This window comes from Copadichromis virginalis, linkage group LG11 (genome assembly GCF_057382275.1).
Source record: "Copadichromis virginalis isolate Kocher_CV1m ecotype Utaka linkage group LG11, C_Virginalis_male_GT1.1, whole genome shotgun sequence".
Lineage (NCBI taxonomy): Eukaryota > Metazoa > Chordata > Actinopteri > Cichliformes > Cichlidae > Copadichromis > Copadichromis virginalis.
Window position 1 is genome coordinate 14,211,300 of NC_140628.1, and position 25,967 is coordinate 14,237,266.

The window sequence follows — 25,967 nt, forward strand, 5'->3', positions numbered from 1 at the left end:
GTGGGAACTGGTACACGCTGTCGTATACGCCGGTCAAGCACATCCCAAACATGCTCAATGGGTGACATGTCCGGTGAGTATGCTGGCCATGCAAGAACTGGGACATTCTCAGCTGCCATCTGCCCTGAACAATGTGAACCATGATTCATCCGTGAAGCGCACACCTCTCCAACGTGCCAGACGCCATCGAATGTGAGCATTTGCCCACACAAGTCTGTTACGGCGACGAGCTGGAGTCAGGTCAAGACCCCGATGAGGACGACGGGCATGCAGTTGAGCGTCCCTGAGACGGTTTCTGACAGTTTGTGCAGAAATTGTTTGGTTGTGCAAACCAATTGTTCCAGCAGCTGTCTGGGTGGCTGGTCTCAGACGATCTTGGAGGTGAACCTGCTGGATGTGGAGGTCCTGGGCTGGTGTGGTTACACGAGGTCTGCGGTTGTGAGGCCGGTTGGATGTGCTGCCATATTCTCTGAAACGCCTGTGGAGACGGCTTATGGTTGAGAAATGAACATTCAATGCACGGGCGACAGATCTGGTTGACATTCCTGCTGTCAGCATGCCAATTGCACGCTCCCTCATTGCTTGTGGCATCTGTGGCATTTTGCTGTGAGACAAAACTGCACATTCCAGGGTGGCCTTTTGTTGTGGGCAGTCTGAGGTACACCTGTGCACTACTCATGATGTCAGATCAGCATCCTGATGTGGCACACCTGTGAGGTGGGATGGATTATCTCAATATAGCAGATGTGCCCACTACCACACATTTGGACTGATTTGTGACCACTGTTTGGGAGGGATGGTTATATTGTGTATCTGGAATGAATTTTAGGTCTCTACGTCCATCCCATGGGGAATGGGAGCAGTAACAAAGGTGTTGCGTTTATATTTTTGTTGAGTGTATATGTATATGTATTAGGGGTGCAACAATACTCGTATTGATATTGAACCGTTCGATACAGTGCTTTCGGTTCGGTACGCATATGTATCAAACAATACAAAATTTTTAATTTATTTTATCAACTTTCCTTCTAACGATGCTGTCTGTGTTGAGCGTTCAGTGGCTCTGCGCTCGACAGTGCAGCCTAGACGGAGTAGTCGAACACAGATTCACTGAGCGCAGGGCAAGCTAGCGAGACAGAAGTTAAGCTCTCCTTGCAACACGGCAAATTGAACCTCACCCACCCTCATTCAGATCATGACACCAAAGTATCAAACCGAACCGTGAATTTTGTGTATCGTTGCACCCCTAATACGTATGTGTGTGTGTGTGTGTGTGTGTGTGTATATATATATATATATATATATATATATATATATATATATATATATATATATATATATATATATATATATATATATACATATATATAGAGAGAGAGAGAGAGAGAGAGAGAGAGAGAGAGAGAGAGAGATGTGAATCATAGTCTCTGTGGAAGCAAAATTGATTCATTTTACTTTTAGAGCTCACTTCTGTTTCTGTTCAAATATACTGCTCTATAATGTTAATGACATGATTCACCGTTTTCAGTTTTACCAAAATGATGACACTTATGTGTAATTTAAAGGAATTTATTCACACAAATGCTACAGGTCACTCAAGTATAACTACAGTATGTTGTAATAAGAGGTTGCACTAACACCCTGTGGGGACTCTACTATATTGGCGCGCAATGTAGGAATACAGACGCGCAAAATTCAATCTAACTGCCCAAGCTTCTGAGACTCCGATCTCTTAAAAACATACACAATCTACTGATTTAATCACATGATTAAGATGAGATGATATTTGTAAGAGTTTTCAGTTTCACGTTTTCTTCCTTTTTGATTGATATCGATATTGACTGTCTGTAGTATTTTGTTTTTGTTTGTTTTGTTTTTTGAATAACTTATTGTGAGATATTAGAACTGGTGCCAAGTGGAGCTATAATCAGTCAGTTAGTTGGAGGTATTCATTATTTCTCGATGTTATTAGTTTGGACTTGTGGGTGCAGTTAAGTATGATGAATCCAGCTATTGCTGAGAGTTAAAAGACCCATGTAAGAAATTAAAAAGATAATGCTGATAAAAAAAAATTAATGCTATAAACATCACAAAGAAATAACAGAGAAAAATAGAGTTATCCAGGGAAGGATTACATGATGTCAGTGGGTAAAGCCCTAAATTACTGGATTCAGTCTCCCTATATGAGTTACACACAGACCTATAAACCTATAAACTTGCCATCCAGGGCTTACTAGATTGAAATACATGGACTTTAATTGCATCAATATTATATGGCAAAGAGAGAAATGACATGAACAGTTAAACACTGATTTAAATGAAATAATATGATTTTATGGTGTTAAACTCCAAGAACAGCGAGATAGGTAACTCAAAAGAAAATAAAGGTACGACAACAGGACTGACTTTCAAAAGGCCATTTGGGAATGGATAATAGGAAACACTATGGGCAAATGTGATGATACGGCTAGAGCATTGTGATAAGTTCAGTGTGCTTTTCAAATAATAATGAATGGCACACTGATAATTGACAGTGAGTGCTGTGATAACAGAATTAAAGTAATAAAACAAAGAGCGACTAGTGAATAAAACTGAGATACAAGATTTGCTTCAGCAGGTGTTCTGCTTAAAAGTTGAAGCTGTTCATAAAAAAAAGTATCAGAAGAATGTAAGATCCTGTTCTTCACACTAAGGACCAATGCACACGGCACATACCTTTTTTGAACTAGAGGATGTGCCCACTGTCACATCAGCAAGCATCAGCAATGGTAGCTATCATAGTAAATAGTTTATTTATAAAGTATGTTACTGCCTAGTAACAGAGAGAAGATCACAAAAAGCAACTTCACACTCAGGAATGTACATCCCTGCATTCCCAGGCATTCAATCGCAAAGTTCAAAGTATACTGGACAAATAGTTTCTAAAATATGAGAATACAAGTCTCTATCGCGCGCACACACACGCACGCACGCACGCACGCACGCACGCACACACACACACACACACTTCTTGAATAGAAGAGCTGCTATACAGGAAGGAACGAAATGAGCTGAACAATTTAATATAGACTCAAAAAGAGCAGTGAATGAACACTACATTGTGTAATATTTCTACTTATATTCTGGGTTACCACATACTCTGCATATCCAATCCAGTGGATATATTATTAGTTGACCTTCCTGATTCAACCCCACCAAAGGATTTGTGTTTCCCTTCAGTAGCGAACCCAAATGCGTAAACCATTACACTGTGGAGCCACCACTCATGGCCTGGCTACCATCCAATAATAAAAGCCCTGCATTTAAATGATCTTTGCCTGATTAAATGTACATGTTGCACTCTTTTCAGTTTATAATAATAAATCACTTTTATATCTCTAGAACCTTTTTGAGGAGGGGGAGATGTGTCCTTTTAATTTATTGTTACATAATTTGGTCATTGTTGAGAATACTAAATATGCGACTCACTGTAGAAAGGACTAGATAAATAAAAACTGTTATATATAAAATCGCCGTCTGAACCCACTGGGAAAGAGGGTGTGGTATGTGTATCTTCCTCCAGCTTGGAAGGTGGAGTGTTTGGGGCATCTTAGCTGTTCCTAACAGCTTGCATGCAAATATATAGATGCATTCTCCTACCTTTTCCATGGCTGACTTCTACAGTCCATGTGCAATTTAGAGAGTTAGGATACAGCTCAGGGTAGCCAGGTGATAAGATGATCCCTCCAGGTCCCCTGATATCACCACCACATGATGCTGAATGGAACAAGAAGATAATGAAAGATAACTGTTGCTGGAAAAAAAGGGTAAATTGTAAATGAACCAATAAATCCTTCACCTGAAGACAGAGGGGAGGTTAAGATGAATAATGCATTTGAGTCATATCACATCCTGTCCTGCTATTTTTATTTGCACCTGTAAATCTGCCACATGTGTGCACTCCAAACCAGCCCTAGTGCCTAACATGGCAATACATTATTCATACATTTAGCTATCCACCCAGATTTTCTTAATTCATGGTATCTTAAACTGAAAGAAATTGTTACAAAACATGATCATCTATTTAGTTAAAACACAAAATAACTTACAAGCATATTCAGAGGATTATCATATTCATCTGGATTTAGAATCATTGTCACTTCAAGGTAGAAATTGATCTTTAAGAGACACAGTTACCATTCAACTCATTTTCAGTCAGGTATAATCTAGTTGTACCGATGTAGAGGAAATGAAGAAGAGAAAGGGACAACGCATGTCACGCATGTGGATCAGTGGGGTAAGGATTAATGTGTCTAAAGATTAACTGGTGTAATTGAACACTGTTAAAGCCTGTAACCTTTTTCTCATGCTGTCATTAGATTTTGTCATTTCACATAAAGGGCAGAGCTTTTTTGAACTCAGCATTAATGAAATGTGACAAGATTTGTGGGTTTTTTCCTTCTTGCATCTGCCTATGTACGTGCTCTCTGACCTACGGGTGGTTTTGCAACCAAGCTCATGAATAGTTTCCTCAAAACAGTTAGAGTTGACAAATATTAGAAGTAGGACTGTTGTGAGTGTACACATTTTTAAAGTAATGGATGTCAGATGATATTTTGGAGGATAACTGGGATGCCTTGGGCTCCGCAGCTGTACACACCCACCCCCTACTCGAAACCTCTCTCCTTCCACCCACAGGCCTTCCAGCGAACACAACACATCAAGGCCTGAATCCTTACCCACTGACTAAATTACATCAAATATTTTATTAATGAGCCAAAATTACATAAAGTCATTAAAAGTGGATGAGTATGCTTGGAAAACGATCTACTTCAGAGGCTCCATAGGCAGAGAGCCAATGCATTTGGCACCAGTCTGGCACATACCTTGGCAAAAATATGCTCCCAGATATAAAATTAGTTTCAGAACAAGCACTGGTGTGAAACTATAGTGTGGTACTGAGTCATATGTGCGGCATGCCAAACGTTGCATGTATTTTACTTGTTATTTTGTTTCTGCTGAGTGATCCGTGACCATTTTCACAAATGTTCTTCAGGTGTGATACTAATGTAAACAGCACAAGAAGCAACATTGCTCAAATACAGCCCAGGGCATTATTTGGCCTATCAAATCTATCAAATCAAATCCATCTATACATCCTGCACCCCATGTTCTGATGTGAGGCAAAATTTGTCTTCCATATCACTTGATTTCCAACACCTCAGTAAGTTTTTCAGTAAAGCACTAGAGGCACTGTGTTTTATGAATAAAAGGCAGCACCTTTTTTATTTGTCAAACCTACTATGTGCTAAATGTTGCTACACCCATTGCTGGGTCTTTACCTTTTGTCAGAGTGCATCTTTTTTTTAGGACTAAGAAGAATCAAAGGAACATAATTGCCATTGTAGAGTTTGTGCCATCTACTGGTGGCAATATCCTTTAAGTACTGCGATTAAAAACTGTCAGTACATACTGTAAGTCAAAGAAATTACATCCTATTAAATGTATGTTAAATATTCACTGAAATATTTAATTAAGGAATGCATACATACCATCACAAGTGGGCAGTGGGTGGCTCCAAAAGTGGTTCTTCTCGCAAACTAGAGGCTCCTCGTGGCTCAGTCTATATCCTGGGTCACACTGGAAGGTCACAGTTGAGCCGATGGACAGGTCGTGGCTTAACCGCAAGCCATTCACTGGGATACCAGGATCCATACAGGAGTATGTGTCCAATGTGACCACTGTAGAAATGAAAATGAAGCATTCTCTTTACATTGGTATTTAAAGGAAGTTATGTATGATTTTACCTCATGTAAAATCTGGATCTTCTTCACACAGGTTACAAAGGCTCTAGATGCAGTGTTTAGTGTTGCACTGAGCTATGCATGAACTAGCTGCATGTTTTTGACTCGTGACTGTTATTAAAATAACTGAGCCACACTCTTCACAGTTCTTGTGTGCACGTGTGCACCTGGTATTAAGCAGCATTACTGTAAAAGCGTCGGCTTTTCTATTTTGATACTAAATATAATATGACCTTTACACTCCTGAGGTGGATTGAAGTCACAGCATTCATGAAACATGAAATGCCAATTCTATTTTTGCATTCACTGAAACTTCCGTGTCACATTTTCCCTCTAAAAAAGTGCAGATCGAAGCTTTGATGTTAAAAATCACAGCAACAAAAGGCAGGTGTCAGGTCGCATGCATAATATAGAACGCAAAAAGATTTACTTTGCCTTTCTTTTACTGTTAACTTTAAAGAATCTTCTTATGACAAACAAACGACTCTTCAAACCAGGCTATGTTAGTACACAGTAGAGACTGCAGAAAAATGAACTATTGCATTGACTGCCATAATGCCTAACAGTTTCTTCCTGAATAACCTTGATAGAGCTGTCAGCTTCTTTGATTTTTAAAAAAACAGGGTTTTATCTTCATGCCATTTAGACAGGTACTGTGGGATAGTAAAGGGCAGCAGCTTCATGGGGAGAGCGAATTCAGAGTATGACCTTGGTGAAACTGCGCGTCCACTTCATTTCCTTCTATACTAGTCAGCTACTGGAAGACCACTTGAAGTTTTTATTAAACAAAAGCACATTTGCCTGATAGTTTTACTCCTACAGTGAGCTAGTTTCATCTCTCTTAATTTGCAGTGATGTAAGTTGTAAAGAGATGCCCCCATTTTCCCTGTGATTTCCAGGACCGCCTTTTGGATTTCTTCCAAGTAGGGTTGCTTTTGATGCACTAAAAATATGCTGATTTTAGCCACTGACTGACAGTAGTTGTGTAAGCGGTTGTCAGGCCACTGGCGAGGAAGAATCTTAACATGGAAGGATTAATTTTCTGGAATTATAGAGACAGTTTATTATTTTATGTAAAGTCAAAGTAACAAAGATATAGCTTAAAACAGGCATATGTTCACATGTTACATCTGGTGTCAGTGACTGTGAGCACTGCATGTATTTAAGTACAGCACATACACATGTAATTGCACTCCCTGCAGAGACCTATAGCTCAAAACACAAACACTCAAAGTAAGTCAAATATATAATCTGAAAAGCTTTGTCATAATATAGTTTACCTGTATGACCTGCAGAATTTCCTTGTAGCAATAGGGCAGAGTTGCATGGTGTAAGAAGATTTATAAGCCATAGATAATTGTCATTAATAACTAGTGTGATCCAACCTGTGTGATAACAGAGAGATTGCTATCCTCGTGTAAGCCTCTGTAGGAAGCTTGCTTTGCACTACTTTCATCATACATCATATGAATTTTGCTTTAATATGCAGAGCAGTCATTGATCACTGCTAGCAGTAGCCTCTAGGGTGCAGGTATTTGGTGGGAAAATAATTTCCTTACATCTCCAAGCCCATGGAGTCATGTCAAATATGTTACCGTGTAGTATGTTTTAAATGTTTGTGGCTAAAATAATTGTATAGCATGCTGTAATTTTTATTTAACTGAAGAGGTCGAATTTTCCTAGACATAAAGGGAATGATGTAGTGCTTCTGTGCCTTACTTTATTCACAGGATAACTAACCCTTATTTTGCAGACTAATTTTACAAATGAAGTAGGCTAGTTTTCCCAGAAGTATTTTGGCAATAAGATATGTCCTAAAAGGCAATGGAAGAAGCTAATATGATCTTACTGTTATTGCTTTTCGACGGCCTCATCAACAAAAGCAAAATGCACTCGAGATTGAAACGTAATAAGACAAAAGCACTTGTGGCCTGCCTTCAGTCAATAACAGAGACATAATAACGACCTCTGTCTTATGAATCAAATTGGAGTGACGGGGTAATAGTGCTAGTGCAAACAATTGTGAAAATAAATCACAGTATGTCCAGAATATATTTGTACTAGACTTTTCAAAAACTACCATTCAATGCATAATGATGTATACCGAGTCTTATTTCAAATTAAGTACCCTTGTAGAGATAATAGTTTGCTTCAGTTGTTTTGATTAGATTAACTTCACCTTACTCTGCGACCTTGTATTTGAAAGCACGGTGCTACCATTTGCACCTGACAAGTGGCAGTACATTGTTAACAATAGATTTGGGTTGCCAGTCGGTACAGAGGTGCAATCCCACATAGTCACTGTCATCTGGGATCACAGCTCCACAGACATCAAGTGCACTGTTGACAAAAAAAAACCTTTCACTCCATTGAACTTGAGTCCTTTTTCCTTTGAGTGTTTGTTTACATTTACAGCACAGTGTTTGATTTTCTCCCCTACCTGGATAATTTATATTGACCACTGTGAAGCTTCTATCCAAGAAGTCAGAATAATTAATGTTCAACTGCTTTGCAGGACATCATTAACAGCCACTTTTATGTTTGTTTATTGCACAAAATATTTACCAGCAGTACTTTCTAAAAGACTCAAAGAGGGAATACGAGTAGCAGAAAAATATGTATGGATAAATATAGCAGCAGTGACAGACATAATGCTATGCCTCAATGATAGACCAAGCAAGAATGATAGCACAGAGTGCACTATAAATCAAGCTAAATGAAGTTACATTCAATTAAGAACTTACACTGAGTCTGACTTCTGCACCAGCAATCACAATCATAAAGAGATTAAATGCAATGCCACAACTGAAGACAAAGCTTATGTGCTCAACGAACAAACCTATCATAAACAGTAAACATTCAAAGAGTGCACAGCCTTTGATGAGACGAATTATGGAAGTTGTATTCAATTTAGTTTTATACAGATAGTGTCAAGTCTGCTCAAGGCACTTTATAGTCAAAGCTAAACAACCGACAATATTCGACAAGTGACTACAATTAATATACAAAGCTTGCCTCTTTGCCTTACCAAAGAGCCAAGAGCCCCAGGTAAACTAATAACCAGCATGAAATGTACACTGTGAATTGTGAGGCTTTAACACTAGACAAGAGATGATCTAAAATTAAAAACAGCTAAGCTAAGCACTTATGAAAAATTTAAAATGTATCACCTTTAAATGTTAATCACAGTAACTAATCTGAACTCATGTAGTTAGAGAACCCACGCTAATTGAGGCATTTTGTTATGGTAATACTAGTGCTCTTGACATGTAATAGACCTGAAATATTTCCTCAACAAAGTTTAATCTTGGCATTTGGTTTCAGAAACTTAAGTGCTACCAGAAAAGCTGACCAACCAGTCTCCAGTGCCTCTAGCTGAAGCACAGTTGAACTTGTTTAAAATTTTATTCTCTATGTCTAATTATAGAACTGAATGTGTACCATCTCATCTCATCCTTTTTTTGTTGTGAAGAAATTACAGGCAATAGCACTATACTCTCACCTTCATAGAAGATCTTGAAGCCACTGTTTGATCGACTGTTATCGGTGGTAAAGAGCAGATACAGGAAGTTACTACTGCTGAACAGGAACTGAGGGACCTGGGTTCCGTTAAAAGAGCCAATCAGAGGAGAGAGCAGATTGGGACCATCGTGAACCTCCAGGAAGTCATAACTGAGCTCAGTTTGAAACCTTAAAAGTTAAACAAAAGGACAGATGGACTTTAAGTATACATATTTGTTAAAAAATAAATTTGGTTACCTCATACAGTTTGGTAAAAATGTGACAATACTGAGGTAATAAGGTAAAAACAAGAAGTTATAACCACTTAAACATTTCATTTCATTTCATTTTTATTTATTTCACACTTGGTGCTACAAATCAAACAAAACAACCACATCTTCTATCAACAAAACACAACAACCATGTGTGAAAAGGAGCAGGAAGAAGAAAATATTCTTATTAAACCCTGCCCCCTATCTACCATCGAACTTATATCACCGATGGGCACCAAAAATCAGGAACAAACTAATATTGACATTTCTCTCCGGTCGAATCCCAAACCAACATCACATTCATTCGCATTCTTCATACTGAGTTATCGTTTTAAACATATAACACTTTTTAAAACATTGTAGATTTATACATACAGCAATATCCCTGTATTTTGTACCAACAATGGTTGAGCTGAGTAATATTACACTGAAACTTTTATATTGAGGTTAATAAGGCCTCACAAACTGAGCGTAGTGATGTGGAAACTTACAAGGCAAAACCAATTAGTACTAGTATAGAAGGTCTAGCAGTAAGGTCTAGTGATTTACTCGTTTTCTTAACAGGCAGGAGCAATATAATGATAATATCAGTGTATTTGATTTTTTTATACTGGCTTTAAAGTTGTAATAACCTGGTGTTTCCAGATGTAACCAGTCTTGATGCGGGTCATTGCGTCGTATTTACTTGATATTTCTTTTGTAATTAAGTCACTTGTTTTTATCCCAATATTAACACAGTATTACCAAGCTGTAAAAAGAAAATGTAATTTCTTTTACAGAAAAACATCCTAATTTTCTGCAATGGGTAAAAAAATAAATAAGCGCTACAGCAAAAATTCCAATAATTGGAACAATTCCTGGAAATGTGACATTGCTATGCATCTGTTGCAACCTTCTTAACCCCCCCATCAAACAACTGGGATCAACACAGATATATCTGTCAATATTATTGACGTTTCCTGACTGAAATTTATGCATTCTTATCTCACTGATATAAGAAACTGTGAAGATTGCCTCGAGTATAGTGCCATCATAGATGTAATGCTTCAAACAGGCATGAGAAACCCTGTGCTCATTTTAAGTGAGGGAAGAGGAAAAGAGGGTTAATTTTATAAATAATAAAACAAAACAAAAAAGTCACAGTAAAGGCAGCCCTTTGAAAAAGCAACAATTATACAACATGAACGAATGAATGAATTTCATGATTTCACTTATTAATATTAAGAAATAAAGATTTCAAACCAAGATTTTCCCTTTCCTTTTTTCCCCACTTTCTTTTATTGAAGCTCTCTCAGGAAGTGAGCAAAGCGGGTAAGCAAGATAAAGGATTACTTGAGGCTTTCAACACTTTTGGAAACTAGACCAAAGTCTGTTCTTCCTCCTCTGACTTTCTATTTCAAACTCAGAGGCTTCCACAGCCAAGGGGAGCCATTTATGTTTGTGTACATGTCCTGTATATGCATAAACTAAAGGGATATATACATGAGTGTCTGTCTGCATGCAGGTATATGACTACTGCAGCACAATATGTGATTATATTACACCAGGAATTAAGTCCTTTTCCAGATTTTGTCACTCTACATGTGTCTTTGTTTCAGTGGCTGACTTGTTGCAGTACTGTCATACAGACCTGTCAAAGCTAATCTTGATGGAGCGTCCCGGCTCGGCCTCAATGACCCACTCACAACTCAAGGAATCTTTGTAGTAGCCTGGCCACCCGGGGGAGAGGATGACACCAGATGGCCCTGAGTAGTGTCCTCCACAAGGAGCTGGAGCAGTGGAAGGAGTTTTAAGGGGGCATAAAGAAGACAAAGAAAGCAGGAGAGGAGAGGAGAGGAGAGGAGAGGAGAGGAGAGGAGAGGAGAGGAGAGGAGAGGAGAGGAGAGGAGAGGAGAGGAGAGGAGAGGAGAGGAGAGGAGAGGAGAGAGGTAGAAAAGAGAAAAAAGTTGCTTTAAAGATGATACCTCTCGATAATCTGTTCATACCCACATGAAAAATATTGAAAGAAAACACTTATAGGATGAGTCACCAAAGGCCTGGAGTTACAGATACCTGAAAATAAATCTAGCCCGGTTTAGATGGACTGAACTCCGTGTTCCACACTAACCCACTCACTTTTTTTTTTATCATGTTTCTGTTCTTTCTTTCTCATCCCAGTTCAGCAGTTAACTTATACTCATTCACATAATTGTTAGCAATTACAATTTAATTACCTTCACATTTGGGAATGAGTCCACTCCACATCACCTTGCCTTCTTCCAGATGGCATGTGATGGTGTCAGCTCCCTGTGTCTTGATAAAGCCATCCTCGCAAACAACAGAGATGGAGCTCCCCAGCTGGAAACTGTCCCCAAAGCGCCTAGCGTTCAACGGTATGCCAGGGTCAGGGCACTCATTATGCCCAAAAGCTTGTAATGAGAAGAAAGGGAACAAGATCTAGTGACAAATGCTCTTGTGTGAATGAGAAATTGGGTCTTTGAGTAGTAGAGAGATAAGGGAAATGGATGTAGCTGTCCGTAAGAGAGGAAAAAAGAACATACAAAGGTCTGCTCTATACACGTAGGGTTGACAATAGCCTCTGTCTTTAAAGCTTGTTGAGAATTGCACCGGAGGAAAAGCAAAAGAATTACAATGGCACTGCATAGGCAATAAGGCATCTGAGTTAAGCACTACCTCCACAGTACTAAATGGCGCTTTTTGTTTATAAAGGTATTATTAACCTAACTTATGCTGCAGCTTTTCTGCTCAAATCTTGACTGGAAAAGCTGTGCTAGGGTTACACTTATTAAAACTCAGCTGTAATCTGCCAGTGGTTTTATTAACCTTTTTTTTTTTTTAAATATTTGTTGTCCATTGCTTCAATGAATTGTAATGTGTCCTTGTGTGTTATAAAAGATGCCTGCCAAGAAATTATAACCATTATTATCAGGAAAAAACATAATTTCTAAAAGAGCAACAAGGACGACAATAAAGCTCTGTGACTGAGAACACGCTCATTCACATAAACTACAGGTTCTGCTAAACTTCATTCCTCTTCTATTAATACAATTAATTTGCACAGTACGCTTAGTAATTTATTTATTTTTTTGGTTAACTGCGTCTAAAAATTGTACAAATTTAACAGGTCAGACAGACCTGAGACACCACCAAAAAAATCCCTAACCATGAAAGGTAGAGGGTGAATGCATTTCTCTTTCTTTTAGTTTCATTTACCCATTGATCAGCCACTTACTGCTATAGGTAATGTTGAACCCTCGCCCAGACATCGAGTGATCGGCCTGAAACTCGAGCTGCAAAACGTTGCTATTGGATGTCAGATGGGAAGGAACTTCAGCCCCCGAGAAGCGTCCCAGTATTGTGGCTCCTGACTGATCCCCATCTTTGATAGTAAGAAAGTCGTAAGGAGGCTCCAAATCAAAGTCATTGAAGGCCAAATGGATCCTGGAGCCAGGCTCAGAGATAATCAGCCAAACACAGTTAAGGTTGTTCCCGTAGCCTTCTGGATAGTCTGGAGACAACACCGTCCCCATGGGCGCAGTGAAGTTAGAGAAACAGGGAACTGTGTGACAGAGAGGGCAAAAACATCAGTTATATATCCCGAGTAAGCAATTTGTTTTACAGCAACTCTCACTGGCCACACGACATGTCTACACTGCAGAATCTCCCATAACAGGACCAGGCACAAAGATCTCTACAGAACAATGTCAGTACTGTATAAGTAGCTCAGCAAACTGGAGACAGGTTTACTCCCAAGGGTGCTGAGTAGCTTGAGAAACATGAAACTGTAAGCAGGACGGAACAGAGAACTGTACAAAAGTACAGACATATATGAATATAGGTGCATAGGAATACTGCACACTGTCCCAAAGGAGGCAGTTAAATCAAAGGAACACAAGTCTAGTTTTTTGTTATGGAGATAGGTTAGGAATGTTGTAACTACAAGGAGAGGGATGCCTTGACATAGGATGATAAACAGTAGAGTGCATGTTACCTTCTCCAGTTCAGATAAATAGTACAACAACAACAACAACCACCCAACAAAGCAAGCTTGAACAAAAACTTCCCATTTCACACAATGTGCTGTGTGCACAGCTCTGCATGTTCAGTTAACAACTCTGTAATTATTTCTCAAATAGCCCAGTGTCATTGTGAACCTTCCAAGCACATAAGTAATTGCTTATCCGGTGTCATTAAAAACAAGTATGGGACTCACATATGCAGATGGGGATATTAGCTGACCACTGATTGTTGTTCTGGCAGGTTATCATCCTTTCCCCAATGAGCTCAAATCCAAATTGGCATTCAAAGCGTAAAACATCTCCATTTAAAAAACCAGTTCCCTCTTGATAGCCATACAGAGGTGTACCGGGGTCGCCACAACTCTCTTTGTCAATTTCTGTGGAGAAGAGAAAAGAGGGGGACGGACAGATGAAGTAAGTGAGAAAGAGAGTGGAAATGGGAGGGGGAGAGCAGAGGATTACGTCAAGGAAAGTAGTCTGAGATAGTTTTTTTTTTTCTTTAAGATTATCTGTATAGGTGCAGTTGAAGAGTGTGGAAGTTGGGTTAAGAAAGTTTTTTTAAGAAGTAGAAAGATAAAAGAGTGACAGATCGGCAGGAAGGCAGACAGGAAAATAAAATTGCTGCTTTAGTGAGAGACAGTCAGAGACAGACATGAATACAGACAGTGAGAGATGGCATCAGCACAATAGTGTGTGTACCTTTGTAGTTGATCTTGAATCCAATTGAGCCAACACTCTCATCAGACTGGAGGTGAAGCCACATCTGATGGGACATGCTGACAATTAGGTCTGGGACAAAGCTCCCAGTGAGCCTGCAGATAAGACAAACAAGCCAGTGTGGGATCAAAATTCACTATTGAGAGATTTCATTACACGTTAAGCAGATTAGAAGACAAACATTGTTATACGCAGATAAAAAACACAAGTAACTTGAACAAGTAAGCCACACTTGAAGTGGTGGAGTCATTAAACCGGTTCAAGGATTCTTTTGTTCAAGTATTTCTTTTAATGTCGACTCACAAAAAGATTTGGAAAGATTTGACTGCAATATTATGCTAAAATAATCTATCCAATGAAGTAGTTTATGAAATACTTACACTTGAATGATCGTTTTAGAGTCACCTACTTCCCCTCCATCTCCAATAGTTAGGGAGTCATACCCAATTTCTAGGTCGAATTCTTCAAAGTTGATCTGAATGACCTGTTGTAAAATACAAAGTCACTATGACAGTCTATGATTGGTCGTGAATTTGCAAACAGCAAAGCCCTCCTTACACCATTCAATAACATTTGAGAACACTCTACTGAATGATATATATATAAAGTAAGCCAGCATGGTATATTGCAGATAGTTTATGAACATTTGCTGAGAAGTCAATTTTCTGTCAGCAGTTTTTTTTTTTCAATACATTTCAACAAAACCATGAAGCTGAAAGTCGCCATTTGCCTGTGGAAGCTGTTTACACTGAAGGGATTCAAACAGAGAGGTCTCCTGACAGACATTGCTAACCCCGCCAGTCAATGTTATTCATTGCGTTCATTTAAATAGGCCAAACCCTCTCAATCAGATGAGCAGTTATTCTAAAGATTTATTACCAAATAAGCCACCATCTAATTTTTATGATATTCATAACATAGCTGCTCATTTCCATAACTTGCCTTTTGGGAAAATGTTGCTGAAGATATTGTAGCTAAACTGCAAAAGGCAGGCCTACACAGAGAAACTCCATGTAATGTCATATACATTTGCACAGGAGGACAGCTCAATGTTTGATCAAGCAGAGCTATAAAAGCTGAAGACGCTTCCTTCTATTTTCATAATTCACATAGCTGCTATAACATACAATATATTCTGGTACTTTAATCAAATATCCACAAACTACCCGAAAACTTAAATCAACAGTGGCGTTCGGGGAAATAGAGGGAAAATATAAAACACAAGTCATATCAGATTTTTGACTTTTTATAGGAAAAGGCTTATAGAGTGAATGTTAATGGGGATGTGCAGCATAGACAAAGGACACCGCAAGCATCCTTCAGAGCAATATAGAAACTGACAGCAGCATCACTTCAGAACACAAATCGAATTTTAAGAACCAATCAGAGTAAAGCAAACTTAAGCATATGAAATTATTAATTGCCTGTCTGCATTTACCCTTGAGATATCTTTGTCGGCTGTCACTGGTGAATCTTTTTACCCCCTTAACAAATGTACATAGCGTCACAAAAGATGACATTTTTAAAGATCAAACTGGCAACAGCTGCTTACACTAATAATCATGTCTGCTGCAGAGGCATTACACAAACATGCCACATTATCTCAGCCTGCACTTTGCCTGCACGGATTAGTGATGAAAGGAAGGATGCCGTAATGACACCAGTGTCACATCTGTTGATGACAACCATATGATGGCCGCTTGCTCATCCATAGCCTTCGTTCTTTTGGCCATGGGTTGGGCAGCGTCTGCACAATATGTATGTATAACAGCCTCATTACGACACGCAAATAAGCATAATTACCATAATAACACTAATGGACCAAGTTTCAGTGCCAAGTCAATGGCTTGTTTGCCTAGGAGAGTGCACAGTGGCACAAAGCTATGGCACTTGCCAGTCCTAGTGAGTTCTGAATGAGCGTCAGTTGGTTAGTTATTATTTATTAGCAGGAAAGTACTTAGTCGACACCCCTGTGTATATGGCTCACTGGATAGAATACCAATAGAAAGACAAATTTATGTAGGAGAGCAGTAATGACCATTTGGAAAACAGCTTTGACCTCTTCACTTTGGGGAAAAGCTGGTCTCAATCAATCATTATTTCTCCCCATTTCCGTGACCACAGATGAATGAAGCGAATCGCTAGGCTGCCAACAGCCACAGTCAAGCTGGTAATCTAGTGAGAACCGAAATGCCATCCACTCCTGCAATGTGCATTAATGACAGAAAGTAAAAATGGAAATATATGCATATTCTATGTAGCCCCTCCTAACTTGGATAACCCTGGAAAAAAACAGATGCATATAAAACACAGATCCAAAAATTCCAAGGAAATACGTCGACAAATGCTCTACAGGGAAGGAACTATTTTCACAGAACAAATGTAATGGTGCTCAGGAGCAACAAAATAATGTGTTTTTTTTTTAATAAAACTAATGAGGGAGGTGCAGTGCAAAGAGATTACTCAGAGGTAAATTTTACAAGTGTTGGTCTACTATTTATTACCTTAATGGAATTGCAGGTTGGCACTACACAAAACCTTTACTCTTATTATTGCAATCATGAGCCTCACTGGGCTTCTAATCTTGACCTTTTGTCTATTGCATTTATATTTTGGAAGTAACTGCTTTGTTCCAATGCGGCGGTGAGCAGAGAAAGGTGAAAATGCATAGTTTTTGTGATTTACTGTATCAGAATTTACCGCTATTTTATTAACACAGAAAAATGCGGAAAAAAGCCAAGATAACAAGACTTGTCACTACTGAATCCTCACCTCAAACATCGACTGCTACGGTTACCATTGTAACAGTAGTGGTGGATGTTTAATGGACAGTGTACAAGTTCTCCTACCTTGTTCGGATCACTGGCAGTGATGATCCACACACACTGCGAGTTACTCTCATATTGGATAGGAAAGTTAGGGGATGTAAACGTCCCCGACGGTCCCTGTAGATTCGACCCGCAGGTTTTCACTGCAACAGTATAAGAGGAATATCAAAGCAGAGAAGATATACAGCCTGTGTAACTTTTTTGGCACTTTAAACGTTTTGCTATTATCACTGACTTGTCTGAAGTGCGTTCTGCAATATGACGTGACATAATAACCCCCAACGTACACGAGCAATACAGAACCATCGTGAGAATCATGAAGAAAAAGGAGTCCTCCAGCACAGTGTGTGATCCCCACTGAGCCCTGATCTTAACTGAGACAGCTCAAACTTTTCTAGTTCATAAAGTTCTCCAATCTGGAACGCTGATTTAAAATCTCTCAGTAAGTGTACCTTGGAGAATTGGTGGAGCTTTAAAGGCAAAAAGGTCAACCCAAACATTTTCATTGTACTTTCAGTGACCAAAAATTCAGGCCAAACGGCATTTTTACATATTTATCATTTTATACTTGTCTGTGTATATAGAAAAGATATAAAGATCTGTGCTGGACACACAGCATAAACATCACTAAATGACCCATAAAAATTAATTTCAACTTCACAATAAATATTGATGAAAGTGGCGCTCAGAAGGCAGAGTAATAACTCGTGCATTGTAATGTGACTGAAAGGTAATATATTGTTTGCACAAGTAGAGAGGAGGTCTATTAGTCACATTTCCATTAATCAAATTCTAAAAGGTGCTCCAGGTATTATGAAACACAGAAAAACAGTGAGGGCATTTTGGAATGGAAAAGCAGAGTGTAGCAGAAGAGGCTTTCATACATAATTAACAGCAATGAACTTTCCTCTATCTGCATGGAGCATATATCCAGAGGCACCGCCTTAATCAAACAGTTTTATTAGCTCATCGGAAGCCCCGCTCACCCTTGCAGACGGGTCTGTGGTCGCTCCAAGCAGCGAAGACTTCGGCAACGCGCTGGCAGGTAATCGTTTTGGAACCCTGCAGCACATGGTCTTCATCACAGGTAAATTGAGCAGTTGCTCCGATACTGAGAAGATAGCAAACACCATTAATGCCCGAAAAAAGCAATCAATTCCTCAAAAATGACTCCTGATGAAATATCAAATTCATTATTTGTTTCAGGTCATTCATTTACAAAGAAACGAGTATATGATGCAGTAATGCGAGACAATGACAATGGACTTGTACTGTCACAGGTGACTACACTGGGCTTCCCTATGCACACATAACAGGATAAGACTGAAAAAAAAATCAAACCATGCCACATAACAGAACAAAGAGACTGAAAGTTGATCATATTATTTTCCCTGTTATCTTTTTCCTATGCTTGCTAAATGGGCACTGAGACAAATTAAATTGCACAATATTAACAAGAAGATTATAGCCAACAGACTGAGAATCTACTAAAATGACAGTAAATAAAGCAAAGAATGTTTGAAATCTGCAGCAGGTGGAGAATAAACTGGTTAACACTAGTTTATGTGCACACCTGTTGCTGACTTAATAGATTGTGACAGTAAAAACTCAGGACATGCAGTCATGTGGCGCAAGTTATAATACTGAAAGCGGAGCACTCATTTCAATATCCCTCAGCACACATCTGCACATACGCTACGTATCCTTCACTCAAGCTGCGAAACAACAACTCACCTGAAATCGGAGCCTATCCGTTTGCCGTTTTCCGGCTCCCCTGGGTCAGGGCAGTAATTAGACACCTGTTTGATTCCTCCTTCATTCACTAAGCAGAGAAGACAGGGACCAAGAACACTGTGAGAGAGACACTTGAATTGCTAAAGCCCAGTGTATTCAGACAACACCCACTGCAACAGCAAGCACCTGAATAGCCGATAACCCTGCATGTTCAACAGTTTTTGCTTTCACGAATCATAAAGTTCTGACACATGACGGTTTGACCTCATCTCGAAATGTCAGAGACTTTTAACTAACAGCTTTTTTTTCAGTGCTGTTGTGTTTTGTGATATTACAGTGAGTGGCAAGGGTAAACGCAGCACTCTTACCTGAGCTAAACAAAATAGAGGAAAATCTATCTGGATCCAACAGGCACTAAGAGGATTAAATAACCTTCAACTATCACTTGCAGGAGCAACAATAATCACTCAGTCAGACTCTCCATACATAATAATAATTTGCGTAGACTAGATAAAGCCTTGGAGATATGGCTTATATTGAATACTGCCTTTACCATGGAAAGAATGCAGAGAGGCGATTTAGAGGCAGGAAAACAGCTTGTGTGTTCTGACTTAACAAGCTCATGTTCCCCTTACATTATGATCCGTACATCAATGTCTGCATGCACTGGAAATTAAACTCATGAAATATGTAGCTGCATAATTATCACTGAGGTCTGCTGCAATGTTTGCAACAAGACATCACCCCAAACACACACAGAGACCCTTCAGTTTTAGCGTGCGGCGCTCTAATGGCATGTTGCTTGCTTTGAGGAAGTTCATTCGTTTTTTAACTTAATCGCCACAGGTTATAATGTCGTTATGAGTTCAATTATACGGAGTAAATCCACAAGGCATACAGTACGGAGCATTCTCCTCGCAGTCTCTGAAATGATATACAGTATTGTCTCATAGAAAAGACTTGAGCTCACTGCATTATTCATGTCTCCATGCAGTGCAGAATCTATGACACATAAGGCAATAAAGATTACAACCTGTTATCATCTGAGTGTTTAGCACACTGTTGAGTTAGAGGGAATTCTACTCCAGATTTATGTTAATGACAGAGCTCCGCGAGCAATTAGAATGCATTTACTTCGCTCTAAGTGTACACAAATCATCTGACAAGTGAGTGGTCACTCAACCTTGACTACCGCTATATGTGTAGATCACATAGTGCATGGGCTTAAGTCTGTGTAATGTGTAGCTTACATAGAATAGAATGAGACAGATGGAGTTTTGTCTGACAGAAGCTGATCATGTTTAGTGGTTTGCTGCAATATACCTAACTAGGGCTGATCTAGCTCAGTAAGTTTCTGGCAGGGGAGGAAGTCCTGGGCAGCAGGGGAAATAGGTCATCAGAAAGAAAAAAAGACTGCACTTCTGCAAAATCTAGTACTGTAGCTTAATTCCTTCATCGAATGAGGCAGCAAAAAAAGGGGGGGAAGCGACAAAAAGAAAACAAAGACCCAGAACACAAGCCCTCCATAAACAAAAAATCCAAACAATGAAAACAGTTGCATAAGAAAAATAAAAGACTTACTCAAAGACAGTTTGTTAGTGTTGTCCTTTCCTGGTAATAATTTTACCCCTCTGGATTTAAGCTCTCCAGAGCTTTTCACTGGTCGAGAGCAATAGAAAGAGTTCATTAGATAAAAGAAGTTACAGTATTAGATGTGAGAAGATACAGTACAAGTGTTTCTTTCTCTGGATAATACTTGGTCCTATGAAGAACATCAAACTGTAATTGCTTTTGCTCAGCATCATCTTATCAAAAGGCATTAGTCCGAAGGGTATGGTGCAATCTAAAGGGTTGCCCTGGCAATTCAATCAAACCTAGATTATATATTTATTTGTTTATTATGTTTGCCTGTTGATATAACTCACACATTTTAAACGGTGGATGGAAATTGATTGGTCAGAGCGGATTTAATGGTTATAGCTTGTAGTGGGGACACACACACACACCATGCAGAATCAAAAAGCCGCCCTAGGACTGCAATGCTACTTATCTAAAGAAAGTCTAATTAAACACAGCAGGGGCCAGATTGCAAACAAAAGCCAGGTAATGCAAGTGGCTGTCATCATTAACAGAACAGCCATGAGCGGTAAAATGGTGTATCAAGCAAAAACCAAGCAAAAACAAGGCTATTTGAATTTGAAAGTACTGGAGCAATGCCTCTCCTCTGAATTGCATTCTAGGTCAGCTGGTTCTTTCCACACAAGTACAAAAGAAAGGAGGGGAATCTATTTGCTGATTCGATGAGAACTAATACATGCTTTTAAGCACACTGCTCAATAAAACCTCTAAGTGCTTGTCTGTTTAAAAATATCTATGTTCATATGAAAACTCATAAAAACTGCTTGACCACTACATAGTAATTAAAAGGAGAGGACAAAGGTGACTTTTCATGCACCTGAATGAATGCTTGTCTTACATTTACAACGATTTGCCACATGCATGTTATTCAATGTTTGTATAGAGCTTTATAGTGAACAAGCAGATTTCAAATCTGTTTTAGGGCTACACTTCGAGGCTAAGTATATGCAGCAAATAGTCCATGCAGCACATACACTGACTTAAAGTCAGGCTATAAAACAATGAGAGTGTACGAGACTATTGAGCTGTAGTATTGCGAGGGTGAGAATATATATATACAGTATTTATCTCTCAAATATTTGATTAACAAGGCGCTTTGAAGTCATTGATTTAAAGCAGAAAAAGCCTTCATGCCCTCTACAGAGAATATTAATCAAAGTGTTTGATATTCAGTTAACAAAGATCAAAAACATGTTTTGTAATTACAGTGTGTTTTTCCTACGATGAACCCTTTTGTTCATGTAGGGGGCCCTCTATTACGATGTGCAAATGAAGCAATCACGTCTTACCTTGATACTGAGCCCTGAAGCCTTTGTGGCGGTGGTTGCTCTCCGTCACAAAATGCAGTCGTAACCAGTTTTTGTTGCTAATGATGGGTGCTGGAATATTCATTCCAGTTAGCCTGTGTGTAAACAGTCAAACAAACAAGAAAAACAAGAGAAAAAATGTTGCTTTTTAATTTAATTTACTCCCTGTAATAAGTGTTAGTTAATGAGCCCCTCATAAGACACCTATTTACAGTATATACATTATATTATGTCTTTATAGGGCATTTCCATATGGATTAGGAAAACCATGAATAAAAAGCTGTAATTTTTCTTTTACGAGATTCTTTATGAGAATGGGAGATCTGCAGCGCACCAGCTATAGGGATGGGCCACTGAATGAATCATCTACTACTAACATCTGCTAATTATGTCATGCCTGGAGAGAAAAACTGTGATCTTAAAATAAAACCCAACAACGAAATCTAAGAAATCTGGCAGTAATTTGACTGTGTATATAAATACATATGTAAGGGAGTAAAGGAAAAATCAGCACAAAGAGTAAATGTGAGGGTACCTATGTGCACACGTGCTGTCAGTGTGCTGTGGTGGTGTTGCAAAAACTAGTTTGCATGACTCAAAGTTTCTGTGTGTTTTCACTACATCTGTTTTAGTGTCTTCAGCTGGTTTTAGATCAGAGCTTTTATTCTGTGCTTGGCCACAGCATCAGGGATGCTCTATAATCATAGAGGCTTGTAGCTGCTGGACCTTTTCATTTCTCTGGCTAACCAGCTGTTTTTTTTCTATTGCTCTGTAATCACTTCACCATGCTCTGTCATATTGCAGTCAATAGCACACAATGCCATTGTAGCTATTAACCAAGGGCTTGGGACAGTCGAGCCCTGTGCTTCCAAATTGTCTCTCTCATGAAAAATAATGCGTTTCACACAAACCCACAGTTTATGTGCCTGCATGTGTGCCCACCCAGTTGCATGTCTTAAGGTGTGTGCAGTCATTTTTTTTTTTTATTAAGGTTTGGCTACGTAATTTCTTTGGCATTTACTACCGAGCAACCTAAGGGGCAGTAATAATAAGTAAAATGAAAAATAAATGAAAGTGACAGTTGGAAAAAGAGGCAGGAACACAGTGATGTAGAAAAGTGAAAGGAAAAAGGTGACTAATTGGTGACTATTGCAGATTTAATAAATGCATTAGTAAGTCTACTTGGCATTTGATTTCTCCTTACTTTGATTACACCTCTGGTCCCTGCTGTTTAAACGTGACCTGCCTTACCTCAGACTGAAACATGTGTCAGGCAGATTACATGCTGCTGAATGCTTTTGTTGTTCTTTGGTTTTACTTTTTGTTGATGCACAAACTAGATGAATTTTTTGAATACTGACCTCTTTAACCCAAATTATCAATCACACGGGGAGATGATGGCAGCTTCAAGAGGGAAGTTAAAGGGTGATTGATTTTCACACAAAAGCTGACCTTTTATCGCAATGCGTCATTGATAAAATGCTAATGGCACTAATATACAGGCAGAATGAAAAAGAGCAACTTTCAAACAGCTGTAGGAGAAGACTTTGCTGCCATGTTTCTTGTAGCGAAACTGCGAATTATTTAAAAAAAAAAATCTGCTCAAAGTGTGTAAACAACATAGATCGATATAACAAAATTATACCCATCCAGAAGTAGCGGTGAGGTTACAAATTTAAAGCCCGTGGAAACAAATATACTGTTGTCACAAAGGGAGAGTTGGCAGACAGAGGAAAACATGATCCGCCATCAACAGTAAATCAAGGCTTAATGGCACCTTGCAGATATCTTGCTCCAGTGAGTATAGTTTTTGCAAGAATGTGCATCAAAGTCAGTAAGCCATTCTATTAAAGTTATGCAATAACTCCCTGCTATAAAAAGAAATGCAGGTACATTGTGAAAATACATTACATGTATTGTGATGTGGTTCCTGCGATGCTTGGTTTGCACACTCCCTCACCACACGCTCAAGCTGCTGTTCCCAGTGAGGACAGACACCCAAATGAACACAAACGTGCTCACAGGCTGAAGGCTGCCAGAGAAGAAAAGCCTCGCAGCATCTTAATTTTCTTATGTACCTATATGTGAGTTTTTGTTTTTAGTTTTTTTTTAGTTTTTTTGCAGAAATATTGAACATTGTATCCAACTAACATATGTATATGTGTGCAACTACTGATGAGTATATTATCTGCATTCTATTATTTCTTCCATTTTTTTTTTTATTGCACTTGTCCTTGTTTGTCCAGTTAGCGATACATTTTTTAAGAGCAGCCAGATGCTTGTGCCAAATAATTCAGTGGTACTTTGCAAAACATTGATGCATGTCACAGGTATTCATTAATGTAACTGTTATTGAAACAAATAAATAACTCGGATGCCCAGTCTCCTTAAGACAGACGAGAACAAGTGAGTGCTGTCTACTGTTTTCTCATTCTACCTCCTCAAATACAGGCAAAGTGAAAAAGATGAGAAAATCCAACGGGGATAAAAATGGATTCGTCACATAATGCACTGCCTTTCTATCTCTGACTCACTCAGGCTGCTCATTTTATGCGATTGATTTTATCCAAAATTTACATACTTTGTATTGCTGATTTGGGGCCAAGACCTATTGTTTCATAGGTTTGCAAGGCACTCATGACTAAATGACTGAAATGTGCATGATTTGATAAGACAGTGCTGAAGGGAACATGGCAGTTTTATCAAAATACTAACTTAACAGGTCTCAGCGTGGTGGTACTTTGGCCAAACGTGGCCCAGAGGCCATGGCAATGAGCTGAAACCTCTGGGGTCTTCACTTTCTTTCACAGAGTTGAGGGTTAGATGTTGGTGTACCACAGATAATAAGCGATCAAACTTATGAAAAAAGGAACTCCCGGGTGATTTTTATCTTTTCCTCCCACATATGTTTTATAAAATCTGACAGCAGGGAGTAGTTCTAGGAATGTTTTATGTGATAAGGGAGAAGCCGTTGCTCTCCATCACTTCCGCTGCTCCCTCATCAGTTACAGCTCAGGAAATGAACTCAAGCAGATTGGCGCCTGTTGGCCCGCACCACACTGGTTTCTCATAACAGGATTGGTGTATAACCGGCAACTATTCACATTAATTGCTTAACCTGGTATCTTTCTCTGAAAAGCATTTAGCTGCTATGCAAGACTATATTCGGTGAACCAAGAAGGAAGAAAAAAAAATCTACCCGACTGATCAAAGACTGTAACAGGACTCAAACTGTGAAAAAAGTAGATGTTAAAAAAAGTAATTTAAGAGTATGCTCTATAAGCAAAAACTGTATCTAATATTTGCAAAGCCTTGGAGGTTTTATGCTCTGTGTCTACATTTGGAATAATGACTGACGTGTAATCTACAGCTTGTTGTTCTTGCCCTTTGTGAACAGGGCTGAACAATCACATTAAAGGTCAGAAGAATAACAAAGAACTGCTTTCTTTGGCTTTGCCAGACTCCACTGTTGGTTTTTGTCAGATTATTTATTTATTTTTTGCGTTTGTCTATTTTCATGGTGATTGATGTGTATCCTCAAACTTCCCCAGCTTGATGGAATCAATAAACTCATTTGCAGAAATCTGATAGAAATCTTCAATTGATAAACGGATAAAAGCTGGTAAGAGGTGTCAGGAAAACACATGTCATTCCTTGGGTCTGGAAATTGTGGATTTCCAACCATCCTGTAAGTCTATAATAACGTCTACATTCACTTACAGGAAGGTGGTTGACAACAATGGGTAACTGAGAGGTTTTTTTGTTTTTTCAGTTTATACATGTGGAATTACAGGGATGTGGAAAATATGAATTGATTTGAATGTGAATTATGTTTCTCTGACCTGCACTGTCTTGGGTATAATGCAGGACTTATCCAGGATTAAGGTTTCTAAATTTGACACTACTTTTCGGTGATCACATTTATATTCATGCTATATTCGGATATAATAACCTAATATTAAAATGTAATGCTACAGGTTCAAGGGAGGATAAGAAGTTGGATGCCATTTCAAGTCTTTCTGCCTGATAAAAAGGCTAACAGTCAATCTTAAATCTTGCAGAGTTTGAGGTTTCAGGCTCTAAATCATTGCTAAGCAGCTGTAAACCTCAAGGGTAAATTGACAGTTTACTTGTCTCTGCCTGCAGCTGGTGCTATATGTTAGGATGT

General features: G+C 38.9%; 1 protein-coding gene across 3 annotated transcripts in view; it reads right to left on the minus strand.

Annotated features, from left to right (window-relative positions):
• The window catches only part of LOC146698207 (CUB and sushi domain-containing protein 3-like), a 259,780-nt gene that overhangs the window by 139,313 nt on the left and 94,500 nt on the right, over positions 1-25,967 (minus strand). For all 3 annotated transcript variants that reach the window (XM_085473236.1, XM_085473239.1, XM_085473238.1), the window contains exons 6-19: positions 21,782-21,894; positions 20,436-20,513; positions 18,855-18,942; positions 18,107-18,231; positions 17,142-17,263; positions 14,673-14,776; positions 14,275-14,387; positions 13,770-13,952; positions 12,789-13,115; positions 11,770-11,964; positions 11,187-11,325; positions 9,286-9,473; positions 5,532-5,720; positions 3,640-3,756 (exon numbers count right to left, since the gene is read on the minus strand). In XM_085473236.1, the coding sequence (XP_085329362.1) occupies positions 3,640-3,756; positions 5,532-5,720; positions 9,286-9,473; positions 11,187-11,325; positions 11,770-11,964; positions 12,789-13,115; positions 13,770-13,952; positions 14,275-14,387; positions 14,673-14,776; positions 17,142-17,263; positions 18,107-18,231; positions 18,855-18,942; positions 20,436-20,513; positions 21,782-21,894 (2,081 nt within the window). The remainder of the gene's footprint in view (positions 1-3,639; positions 3,757-5,531; positions 5,721-9,285; positions 9,474-11,186; positions 11,326-11,769; positions 11,965-12,788; positions 13,116-13,769; positions 13,953-14,274; positions 14,388-14,672; positions 14,777-17,141; positions 17,264-18,106; positions 18,232-18,854; positions 18,943-20,435; positions 20,514-21,781; positions 21,895-25,967) is intronic.